The sequence below is a fragment of the Acanthochromis polyacanthus genome, chromosome 21 (assembly GCF_021347895.1).
Source record: "Acanthochromis polyacanthus isolate Apoly-LR-REF ecotype Palm Island chromosome 21, KAUST_Apoly_ChrSc, whole genome shotgun sequence".
Taxonomy (NCBI): Eukaryota; Metazoa; Chordata; class Actinopteri; family Pomacentridae; genus Acanthochromis; species Acanthochromis polyacanthus.
The window spans coordinates 26,853,676-26,867,168 of record NC_067133.1 but is presented as its reverse complement, the minus strand read 5'-3'; the positions used below and the strand labels follow the sequence as shown (position 1 = coordinate 26,867,168).

Here is a 13,493-nt window from a genome sequence, read left to right as displayed (position 1 = left end):
GCTTGGACTGTGGAAGGAAGCCGTAGTACTCAGAGAAAACCCACATATGCACAGGGAGAACATGCAAACTCCATACAGAAAGATCCCGGGAAGGGAAGGCGGGGACGCAACCCGGGATCTTCTAGCTGCAAGGTGAAAGTGCTAACCACCAAGCCATTGTGCAACCCTGAATTTGAAGAGTAATTCTTTTTTTTTTAAAATAATTTATCATAGTTAAGTCTTGAGTTAAATCAAGAAGTCAGCAGGTGTGGAGAGGTGAGAGAAGAGTCGGGTTTGAGCTTCTCTTTTCATTTCAACTATTCTGTCACTATTTTAGCTCTATGAAAACCTAGAAGAGACTGAGATCTGTAATCATGCACTACTATCCTGGCTTCAGCACAACTACAAACAGTTTGAGTCGGACGACATGTCGAACACAGTAGTTCTTTCAGAATACACTCTTGCTATTAGGCAGTTTGGATGCAGCATAGCAGGAGAAGGGCATCTTTAAGCCCCTCATTCAGCGTCCCACTGCATTTTCCCTGCTGAAGTGTCCTTGAGCTATGGAAGCTGACTCTCCTCCATTTCCATGGGCGCTGTTCTGCCTGTGACTCTGAGCTCTGATCTCCCAATGAAAGGGAACGGAGGTGAATTAAAATTGATCAACTTGATGTCGTTTTACATCCATGTCAATTGCTTTGATTAAATCTACAAATGGAGTCCACAGCACAAATGCATTTCTCAGTGCAGCAGCCATTTCCACCAGATCCAGCTACGTTAAGTGGGAGAATAATTCCTGGTGGTTCTGCAATTCATTCTCTGTGGTGGCAGTTTTTTTCCCCCTCCGCCTCACTGCAATGAAGCTACTGGTGGCTCCACACTGACCCCTGTGGACACAAATCAGTACTACTCCTGCTGACTGAACCCTGTAAAGCATTACCTCACTTAAGGTGATTTATTGCATCTGCCCAGTAACAAGAACATCAACATAAAATCAGTGCACTCTGTAACACAAAACACAATTTTGAGTGTGCATGTATTAATGCATCCTAAGATAGGACACATGAGACTAAACTGTGTATAATAAGCACATTAGCTGCTGATTTTTTCTTGATAGTTTTTACAATTTAGCTTAACTGTACTCTGCTCTGTTGTGTAGCACTAGTGGATTCTAGCATTTACTGCTGTCCCAGCAGTTTGTGTGTGATAAGTCTGCTCTCTTATCATTTCCCATAGTAACTAGCAGCTAATGATCAGTGTATGAGCGTGGGAACCAGGAAGAGAGAACAGTGAGGAAGAGAGCGAGAAAGAAAAACAGCAATGAAACCCAGTGAAAGACGCTGCACAGAAAACGGTCTACAAGCAGAAACGGGCATAGATATGCATCATAGTAAGCTTCCGCTATGCTAATGTTCTCATAGATGAACAGATCCTGCATACTGATCATACATGACGTGCCATTATGTCAATTCATTCTCTTGTAGACTGCAGCAGTAGAAATCCTTTAAATCACGTCTGCCTTTTAAATTCAGGCAAAATCAAGTTTTCATTTATTTACACTACCGTTCAACAGTTTGGGGTCACCCAGACAATTTCATGTTTTACACGAAAACTCAAAGCTCGGCCATTATACTATTGGGGCAGAATTGCATGATCTATTCAACAGAGGATGTAGGCAGTTTTACTAGAGTTGGCCAGCAGCATGACTAGATGATTTAGGAAAGACAACAATTTTTGTCAAAAAATGACTTAGGCCATTGTTTTAGGAAGGTGACGAAACATGTTTGACATCATACACTACTGTCCCAAAGTTTGGGGTCATCCAGACAATTTCATGTTTTCCATGAAATTTCACATTTTAATTCACGAGCTGACATAAATGCACAAGAGTTTTCTTATCATCAATTAGTCTTTCAACACAATTAGCTAAAACAATGCAGCATTAGAACACAGGAGTGATGGTTGCTGGAAATGTTTCTCTGTACCTCCATGTAGATGTTTCATTAAAAATGCGCCGTTTCCAGCTAGAATAGTCATTTACCACATTAACAATGTATAGACTTTATTTCTCACTAATTCAATGTTATCTTCATTGAAAAAAGCAGCTTTTCTTTCAAAAATAAGGACATTTCTAAGTGACCCTATACTTGTGAGCGGTAGTGTACATATTGTTGGTGGTTGCACTGCTAAAAAGGCAATTATAAAATCTTACTTATTACTGAGCTCAGGCTCCATATATTTTCACTGAAAATGGGTTTTACACTTCAGATTTTAGACACAGTCAGATGTCAGAGGTTCCTTTAATGCAAAGCAACAGAGATTCCTTTAAACCAGCGAAGAGAAGAAAAACAGAAGAAAAAATATGCAAAGTAATCAGCATTGAGTCATCTACTACTTGAGTATGAATTGTGACACAGATTAGGATGGAGCTTGTTTATGTAGACTAATGATTCCACCCCACCAGAGTCAAATGTGAGCAGACTTAAGATATGAACAACTGTTTATACACTTTATATAAGATGCTTTTAAAGTTTGTGTTAAATGATGTGGGTTACTTTACCTTTAATGTTAGTTGAACTCACATTGGAAGAGGGTGAAGCTCAATTTTAACCACAAGCTAAAGCTGTATCAAGCATGTATATTTCTGAGTTGACAGGAAAAAAGCAAAGTTACAGTAAACCTCTGCTGCCATCTGCAGGTGAGATGACTGACAACAGGGCGGTGACACTGATCTCTGTAATTTCCATTTTGACTCAAATAGAACAGTAGGCAGGTCAGAAATCTCCTTCAAAAAAAGAGGTGAGCCTATTTTTGATCTGTGTCACTGAAATGTCATTTGTTTCAGACTAGACACGATTTTTCATGAGCTTGCTAAATTTCAAGGTTTTATCATCTTCCAGACTAGTGGAAATACAACTCCTAAATCAAATACACATTTAAGCAGTTATTTTACTCAACTTTGCATTTTGGAAATATATTTAATAAGATTATACCTCATTTGCATAATGGACCATAAACTTTCGGCAACTTCTAATACAAAAGAGATCACTGTCTTATTGGATGAAATCATCTGGGGCAATTTCAAGATGATATTTATCAGTTAAAATGTTTAACTTTTTCAGTTATACTGTTTCCACTTCGGGCTGCACAGTGGCTTGGTGGTTAGCACCTTTGTCTTGCAGCTAGAAGATGCCCGGTTTGCGTCTCAGCCTTCCTGGAATCTTTTTGCATCAAGTTTGTAAAGTCTCCTTGCGTATGCATGGGTTTTCTCCAGGTACTCCAGCTTCCTCCCACAGTCCAAAACATGCTGAGGTTAATTGGTAACTCTAAATTGTCTGTAGGTGTGAATGCGACTGAGATTGTTTGTCTGCATGTGTAGCAATGCAACAGATTGGTGACCTGTCCAGGGCGTCGGATGCCTTTGCCCTAAGTCAGCTGGGATAGGCTCCAGCCCCTCCACGACTCTAATGAGGATTCAGCAGTGTATAGATGATGGATGGATGGATATTTCCACTTCTACCCATATTGTACTTTTGCTATTCTTGTCCTGCTGCTTCAACACCTCATCTGTATCCAGCCGCTGTAACATGGAAATTCCCTCTCGAGGGATCAATACAGTTTATCTTATCTTATATCCTTACAATGTCACGGTCCTCTTGGAAACATTGGGTTTTGGCATTCATGTGGATGTAACTTTGACATGTGCCACCCAGCAAAACATTGTACCAGGCCAAGAAAACCCTCAAACAGCAGCAGCACTCCCCAGCACAGATACATTCTGTTTCACCACAAGAGCTGATCAGGAACAGCCTGAGTGACATGACAAAGAGCCTTAAGTGTTGTCCCAGCTTCCATATACCCAGAACCCAATCTGACACATGAAGGTCCCACTTGACAAACCACAGCAGTCAATGGAGTGCCAAATCCCAGTACCAGACACCCCCCAAACTTCCCATGTTTGTCCATGGATCAAAACGACACAAGTTGAAGCTACAAAATATCAGGCTCCTGGTTTTAATGATCTGGCTGACCGGTCATTGCCTTAAATGCGACATTCTGCCAAACCAAAATTTAATTGTCATTTTTGTTACTAATTCTGACCAGATAATTTGAACATTCTCCTTGGTTGTGCATTAGAGAAGCCAATTCTGATATCCTGTTAACATAAAATGAAAATGTAATCTTTTGCCAGAGACAGGCTTAATCATTCTAACACCAGTTGTTGGGCACAGAACAGTGTGAACATATAAATGTATTAATGATTAATATTTCATTTTTCTTGAAGGCTTGGCTGACAGGCTTCTCTCTGAGCAACATCCTGCTTTATATTCATACAGCTTCACTATTAAATCCGAGGCTCAGTCTTGGGCTGCCAGACACAACCACTGCAATCCTGCAGGCTTAAAGGAAGACAAGTAATTGATTAAGAAATTTCTGACTGGTAAAATTTACATGAAGATGCTTCTAGAAATGTTGTAATGCAGCAGCAGCAACTAAACACTCAACATAAGGTAAACAGACAGACTGCCTATGTACACCCACGATACATCTGACTTCACAGCAAAAACCCTCACTGTCATTGTCTAACTATGATTGCAATCACTTTTCGCTCAATTTACATTTAAAACTCGGAGATGCCGAATTTGTCTGGAAGCATCAGTATCAGTCACACTCCAGAGGTCTGGTAAATGTAGAAATTTTCAGTCTTCCTCCACAAAATCTGAACATAATGGAGTACAAAACCAGGCTGCTGGAAACAACGTCCTGACGTGAATGAAGTCAAGTGAGGGAGGGTGAGTATTTTATATTTATTCTTCCTATAAGGGAAATGGGTAAAGACATCATCTTTCTATAGAATTATATGTTGAGTCCTATAAGTTTGTAATTTATGGATGTTACATTTTCCAATTGAGGTGTTTTTTTTAAAAGCCTAATTAAGTAAAACTGGCTGAGATCTCGAATGTAGATACGTGTTGACCAGGGTTTCGATTTTTGAATTAATTTAGCAGCACAACTGACAATTTTGACGTATTCAAAAAGAGTTATTTTGTGTTCTTTGTTGCCTATTTCAGTCCCCTGTATTTGACATTGAGCTCTTATTGCAATTGTAAATGGTTCTATAGCTAAAATAAACAAAAGTGGGGACAAAGGTGGACCTTGAGGGCATCCTCTTGTCATACCAAAGGGTTTTGACACCACATCGTCTGTTGGTACTTCAGCTACACGGTTGAGATATAGTAGTTTATAGTATACATTTAAGAAATATATTCCCAGTTCCAAACAGGGTCTCTCTCTCTCTCTCTCTCTCTCTCTCTCTCTCTCTCTCTCTCTCTCTCTCTCTCTCTCGCCAGCCTTTTGGCCAGAAATTGTGTAAAAAATCAAACTGCAATGCGATACTATTCAAAGCATCCAATCAAAAATCAGAACTCAAAATTGAAACATTTTCTCATGTAGCATAAGGCTGAAGTCCAGCTAATAGTCATAAGTGAGGAATTTACAAGCAGAAAGCAACAGAATGTGAGAATAAACACAAGAGAAGAGAACAAACCCCTGATGTGTAATGAAACCTGTGCATTGGCAATTCTGTTAATTACATCCGTCACACTATTGATGTTCACGTTTGTGACAATGAAACAAATGGCAGCTGGTGACCACTCAGTGACGCATCTTTTCAGGCCAACAGCAAAACGCAAATGTGAGTAAAAGTGTGTGACACACTGTGTAAATGGATTTGACTCCTTTTCTCTTCCTGCTGGTCGGCTACACAGTGAAGTAACAGCTCATTCAGTATCATGAAACCATGAAAATAAGCTCATTTAGTGAAACAAGAGTGTTAAATTGCGTTATTTTTGCAATATCTTTTGTCCTTTTAGGCAGGTCTAATAAGAAATGTGCTAAAAATTGAGATAGTCGTAACTCTGTCGCTTTGAAACATGAAAACTTATTGCAAAGACAGATTATACCTTATATTAGTTTCAAATCTATGGTTAAAAACCCTTGAGAAATTGCTGTAAAATACTAGATAGTGAGGGGAATTGCCTCTACAATCCACACCTTATCTCACTGCAATATGACTTCTTAGGTTGTGCTTGCCACAGATTTGGAAAACACATTATTTTATAGCACAATCACAGAACAATATGCTTTGCACAACCTCAGTACAAAACAAAAAATAATTTGATGTTCAGTCACACTTCAGTCAGCCCAGAAACAGCATATTCACTATCTGTGCTGATGTTAATCTCGCTCCTATGAAGCATATTGTGCTGATTTTTGAATTTACACAATGACTCAGAGACTGAAATAACCCAGAAACTCCTCCTGCATCAGTATATTTGAATAAATCCCAGTAATGAAAACAAGGTAGGCACTGATGGTTCTTATTTGACTTCCAAACTTCATGTCTGACAATCCAACAGTAGAGGGAGACAGATAACTGGTGTTCTCCAACTGGAAAATACAGTGGCAGGAGGCAAAAAGTCTGTTTAGCTGAATATTGTATAGGGGGTGTGTGTGCACTGTGTTGGCTTGGGTATTTTTCTGAGATATACTTACTGGTAACAGTGAGAACATTAGTCTTGACCTCAGCGGTGATCTGGATGCGACCTCTCCTCTCAGTGTGGTCTGTTCCACACAGGCTGGGGACGTTGGCCACACAGCGCTTATGGATGTTCATCATACAGTCTGGAAAATACATACACAGAGAGATGAATGTGTGATGTTATGTAAGAGTATATTGTCTGAGCATTAGCATAAAGGTATTTGTGGATGCCAATATATGTGTCATGGAAACAGCAAGACCATGGCTAGAAGTACAGAGAACCGTCTGTCTATTGTGCAGGATGTTGAAAATGCCACAAATCATTCAAAAAAGAAAAGTTGAATTTCTGTGATTATTTATTTTACAAAACCTGAAAAACTTGCCACATTTTTTCAAATGTCCACAGGTGTTCTAATTCTGACAAAAAATATACTGCAGATATTTTACTACATGCATTTCTAATTTGTTTCCATACTTGTCTCCTATCTGTTCCCTGCAGTTCAGCCAAGTTCAGCCTATTAGTGCCTGAATACTTTTAATGTGTCTGTTGGTCACAGCTGAGTCACTAATAGCTCATCAGTTCTACAGAAAAGCACAACATTTTTTGTTTTTTACAGAATCTGGTTAGAGCAAACAACTTATTTTTGGCAAATTATTAAATGAGAGCCAGCCAAACAAAAAGTGATTTTGATGATTTTAAGCTTACATTTGGTTAAGTTTTTTCACAGAACAGCATGTCACAGATGAGTAGTTCGAGAATTGTCAAAAAGTTTAAAATGTGACAATTTTTTTTCTGTTTTCACAGCTTCTGGTTCTGATAAATGGTGCAATTATTTGCGAATTTTGAAAATAATAACATGCCTTTCAAACCCTCTGGCAGATTTTGGAATTCAAGATAATACAACAAAAATATTGCTTAGACATTATGACTACAATAAGTATACTGATATCATCATAAAGTATAAATAGCACTGCAGATAGACCATTCTCTAAATATTGTATTGTAATATTACAGCTGAAATATGTGATGTACACTAGCATTCAGAAGTTTGGGGTCACTTAGAAATGTCCTTGTTTTTGAAAGAAAAGCTTTTTTTTTTTCAATAAAAGTAATATTAAAATAATCAGAAATGCAGTCTGGACATTGCTAATGTGGTAAATGACTGCACTAGCTGGAAATGTCTGACTTTTAACAGAATATCTCCATTGGGGTACAGAGGAACGTTTCCAGCAACCATCACTGCTGTGTTCTAATGCTACATTGTGTTAGCTAATGGTGCTGAAAGGCTAATTGATGATTAGAAAACCCTTGTGTAATTATGTTAGCACATGAATAAAAGTGTGAGTTTTCTTGGAAAACATGAAATTGCCTGGGTGACTCCAAACTATTGACCGACAGTGTATGCGCTAATGCCAACGTGAAAAAAGCAAAAGGAGTCAGACATGAGTGGATGGGTTTAGTGTCTAGTACTTACGGTCACATCTCATGCCCTGGTGTAGGAGGCCGTAGAGTAGAGAGCCACAGTGGTCACAGAAGGTCGGGCTGGAGTAGGTGTGGATCTTAAACTTATGCTTTGCCCTTGGATCCTGGAAAGATAGACATAAAGTCAGACAGATAATCACTAAAATCTATATCAGATCACATAATCGGTCGTCTTCTAGACAGACAGAGCCTTCAAACTAGGAGATAAATATTTAATTATCAAATATTTCATTAAAAATCTCTTCTGTTGAAAAGTTTTTGAGCTTGGTAACATGTCTCTATGGTATTTTTTATAAGCTAGAAGGCATATCATGAGTAAATAAAGGCACCAGACACCATGGCTGAGCAGTTCCACTGTAAAATTGCAGCATACCCATGATGGTCTCAAAATACATGGATTCATACTTTCAGTATTTTATACATAACAAACCAAAGGAGCCAACCCTGTCAACCGGCAGGATGGGGCTTTTTGTATCTTCAGAATCTGTTTCCAGGTTGAGCATGTATGGCTGAAATACTCTGATATCACAATATTGTGTAGCATTGAGCAGCTTTACAGTGCTTGAGCAGAGTTGTAGGTGAGCTGGTGTGCTCGGAGTGCAGTAAATAGTGGAGGAGTGAGTGGATAGAGAGGCAGGGAGGTCATAGATCTGCACATTCTAGAGGAAACAACAGTGTTAAGTTACATCTAAGCCATTTTCAGGCAAGGAGGGATTATTTTCATGGAGGAAAAACATTTAAAGATGGAACTTTGATACACAGAGAAGAGTTTTTATGGATTTAATCAATGACTGGCAAGGGACTTTAATAATTAATGTTGTAAAATTGATACTGTGATCAAATGTGCATCATCCAACCTATTTAGAAAAAAAACTGAATAAACAAAAGACACACTGAAGTTGCAGCTCTTTGATGTTTGTTTTTCACCAGCCGCATACACGTCAGTCTATCTCTAACTTTCCACCTTCTACAGCTGTGAACATTCTGTAGAATTAACAGGAAATTTGACAGGGGCGCTGACATGGGGGGGGATATCCATTGTAATCTGATCAAGATAGACTTCATCAGAATTTCTTTGCTCACATGAATTTAGAAAGACCATAAAGGCAGCTACATTGTGGGGCTGTCTGCGTGTGGGTGAATGCATGCACAACAACTCAATGGAGTCAGCCTTCCATGAAGACCTATTGAAACAGATATATTATGAAGGTCGGAGGTCACAATAATCCACCACACAGGGCTGTGTTTCCATCACATGTAAACAGATGCATGTCCCCATTACGTGACTGATTCAAGTACCCACACTAACATCTGCCTCTTAGTTCAAGGTGACAAATTCCGGTCTTTCATTCCAATATTCTCAGTGTTCCTCAATAACCTCATGAAGACAATAGAATAAAAAAGAATCAGTTGAATTTTGAATTTTGAATTTCTCTCTCCTTTTCCCCCATTTTGATGTTAATTATGTGCCTCAGATTGACAGAACACTCAGGTACTAATTCCTTTATAATGAACATTCATAACCGTGGCATAACTGGGGCGGAAATAGAGGCTATTTCTGTCTGATGTGTCTAGTGCGTCGCCAGTTCATGTGTGTGTGTGACACCTGCAACCAAAGCTCAGCGGGAATACACACAAGCACCGATGGCTGCTGAGAGGCAGCTTAGTCTTGCACAAACACTCACACGCAGCCTGCAACATGAACCCACAGGCGGTAATCACATCCAATACACTGCTTGAGATGGATCCAGGTTGTGCAGTGAAGCGGGCATTCTTCGATGTAGGAGTTTTAATATTTCTGCCAAGGGGATCCATCACAGTTACCTAACATGAGTATTTAATATGGATTTCTGAAGGATCTCCTCAAGTGAAAATTGCTTTGATCGCATCGAATACACAGGTTATTGCTGCTAATAAAATTTCTAAAACAATTCCAGGTACAAGTCTCATGTACGTAGACATGTGTTGTGCCTTTTGATCTCATCAGCCAGAAGAAAAATGATGATTTATTTCTTCCTCTCCTCAACACCTGTCCTGGAAAATAATGTCCAATTTAGGCTGCCACTGCCTGAATTAAATCCAGCTTCCCCAAGGTGTCTTCAGAAGTGTGTGTGCGGGTGTCTGTCACTTGTGTGTGTTTCCTTGCACAACTGTTATGTGTCTGCGTTTGTGTAATGTGCATCTGCGTGTGCTTGTTCCTCCACCGGTTCCTTGTCTTTCTCAAGGACAAGACCGCCTCCTGTTTGTTTTTCGTTCCTCTGAAAAAACAAGGGAACACTGTGCTGCCGAAGCTCCAGTGATGAGCAGCAGAGGACAGGGAGCAGGATGAGGGCTGCGATGAGAGAAAGTGTCAGCTTCTTAAGAAACCGAAATTATCAACTCCATCTGCTTTGAAAACTCAAAGATCAATCAGAGACAAAAAAGCAGGAAGGAGGAAGCATGAAAACTGTGAATAGGGACAAAAAGAATCACTTTTACTGCCTTTCAACAATCTTTTGTTGATGGCAAATCAGTCAAATTACTAGATTTTCTAAAGGGATATGAAACAACAACATAAAGGTTGATTTTAGGAACTTGGCTTATATTGTGAACAAATAGAAAGTAGAAGATAAGAAGATTTAAAAGACAATTATACATTTTCATAGGACTCTGATTTATCTTGGGGCCCTAAGTAAAGTGGGAATGAAGCTCTTTTGCAGTTTTATACAGTTTAAGATGAAACTTTTAAGTACATTTTAGGACCGTAGGAAACAGTCTCATTAACTTAATTCAACTAATAGCACTAACATTTCTGTATGGTTGCCCTTTGAATGTTGATGTATCAAATATCAGATTCTTAAAGTTGAGAGTTTGTTTATCCACATAACATCATCTACTTTGCATGCGGTTCACCTGTGGTGTTGGACAGTTCTAATACCAGCTAACAAGATATATAGGCAACCTGTGTGTAATGTAGGTCCCGTATGGTGGGAAGTAAGAGACTGTAGAGTGTAAAAGAAGTAACATTACCAGCACGTCACCACTGCCAAGCACAGGGTAACAGAGGGCAGATTAAGTTGCTGCAAACAGCTATAAAGTTTGTATACAGGCTTAGGTGTCAGTGCAAGAGCTATTCAAATACTATGCAACATTTGTGCTGCCCAGGCAAGAGCATCTCAATGATCTCCTGCTCAAGAAAGAAACTGGAACATACGCTGTCCATTCACTGAACCACCTTTAGCTCTGAGAATGACACACACTCTCTGTGGCATCATTTTAAAAAGCTTCTGCAATTTCACAGTATATATTTCTGTCCAGAGTTGCATTCATTTTCTGCCGAAAGCTTATATTGATGATGGGAGAGTCGGACCACTGCAGTCTTCTCTAGCACATCCCAAAAATTCTCAACGGAGCTGAGGTCTGGACTCTGTGGACACCAAATCACGTATGAAAATGACGTCTCATGCTCCCTGAACTACTCATTCTCAGTGTGAGCCCCATGAATCCTGGCTTTGTCATCTTGGAACATGTCCATGCAATCAGGGAAGAAAAACTCCATTGATGTAAAGACCTGGTCATTCAGTATCTTCAGGTATCAGCTGACCTCATTCTTTGGGAACATAACGTTTCTGAACCTGACCAACTTCAGATCATAACTCTAACCCCCACAGGCTGGTAGACACTAGGCATGATGAGTTCATCACTTCATCCACCTCTCTTCTTACCATGATGCCCCCATCACTCTGGAACAGGGTAAATCTGGACTCATCAGACCACATGACCTTCTTCCATTGCTCCTAAGTCCAATATTTATGCTGCCTAGAAAACTGAAGCCTTTTTTTCTGACTAGCCTCGCTGATCGGTGGTTTTACTTAGGGCTACACAGCTGGTTAGTCCCATTCATTTGAGTTCCCTTTACACCGTGCATGGAAATGCTCTTACTTTCGCTATTAAACATAGCCGTGAGTTCTACTGTTGATTTCCTACATCATCTAAGAGTTTGTTTCGACTACATTTGAAAATGATAGTTCACCACTCCCTCAGGTTTTAATAATGCATTCAACAGTTCTTAACATGATTTTAGCAGTTTCAACAATCTCAGTTGTAGTCTTTGCTTGATGCAAGTCAATAATTTGACCCTTCTGAGACAGATCAACATCCTTTCCACGAGCACAGGATATGTCATCATCACTGAATTGTCCAGTGGAAGGCTCTTACCTATTTGCCGAGTTAAATCCAAGTGGTGATGTTTTTTTGGACAGGCAGTGTATATTCAAACTGTTACACACGTGGACAAAATTGTTGGTACCCCTCAGTTAAAGAAGGAAAAACCCACAATTCTCACTGAAATCACTTGAAACTCACAAAAGTAACAATAAATAAAAATTTATTGAAAATTAAATAATCAAAAACAGCCATTACTTTTGAATTGTTGATTAACATAATTATTTAAAAAAAAAAACTAATGAAACAGGCCTGGACAAAAATGATGGTACCTCTATAAAAGATTGAAAACTATTTGACCAGAGTGACATGATTAACTCAGGTGTGTCATTTAATTGACATCACAGGTGTTTCCAAACTCATAATCAGTCAGTCTGCCTATTTAAAGGGAGACAAGTAGTCACCCTGCTGTTTGGTGAAAGGTGTGTACCACACTGAACATGGACAACAGAAAGCGAAGGAGAGAATTGTCCCAGGACATCCGAAAAAAAATTATAGACAAACATCTTAAAGGTAAAGGCTATAAGACCATCTCTAAACAGCTTGAAGTTCCTGTGACAACAGTGGCTCATATTATTCAGAAGTTCAAGACCCACGGGACAGTAGCCAACCTCCCTGGACGTGGCCGCAAGAGGAAAATTGATGACAAATTGAAGAGACAGATCGTTGGAATTGTATCCAAAGAGCCCAGAGCAACCTCCAAAGAAATTAAAGGTGAACTCCAAGGCCAAGGTACATCAGTGTCAGATCGCACCATTCATCGTTGTTTGAGCCAAAGTGGACTTCATGGGAGACGACCAAGGAGGACACCACTGCTGAAAAAACTCATAAAAAAGCGAGACTGGAATTTGCAAAAATGCATGTTGACAAGCCACAAAGCTTCTGGGAGAATGTCCTTTGGACAGATGAGACGATCCCTGTCAATCAATTCCTGTCCTGCCATGTTGTCATGGAACAACAAAGAGGGAGATATCAAAAGCACACAGACAAAAGACTGGCAGAGACAGACATCTGTAAAAATCACAGGCAGCAAGTGGACGGTTTCGCAAACCATAAATGTACAAATATTAGTGATGAAATGTGGCTAACGTGAGTCTGAAATAAATGATCTCTCCATCTGTTTTGAGATGCTGCATCTAGTCTGACAGGATGCTAAAATCTGAAGCATTAGGAAGGGAAAATATTAAAAGCTACATATCAACTCAATCATTGCAACTTGAAGATGTGCGACTCTGCCTGGCGAGCAGATTAAGCTCCTTCTCAAGTCCTGGATGCACATATGCGGAG

At 39.5% G+C, this 13,493-nt stretch overlaps 1 protein-coding gene across 2 annotated transcripts in view; it reads right to left on the bottom strand.

The window, feature by feature from the left end:
* The window catches only part of prkcbb (protein kinase C, beta b), a 163,562-nt gene that overhangs the window by 97,862 nt on the left and 52,207 nt on the right, over positions 1 to 13,493 (bottom strand). For both annotated transcript variants that reach the window (XM_051941083.1, XM_051941082.1), the window contains exons 4-5: positions 7,996 to 8,107; positions 6,535 to 6,663 (exon numbers count right to left, since the gene is read on the bottom strand). In XM_051941083.1, the coding sequence (XP_051797043.1) occupies positions 6,535 to 6,663; positions 7,996 to 8,107 (241 nt within the window). The remainder of the gene's footprint in view (positions 1 to 6,534; positions 6,664 to 7,995; positions 8,108 to 13,493) is intronic.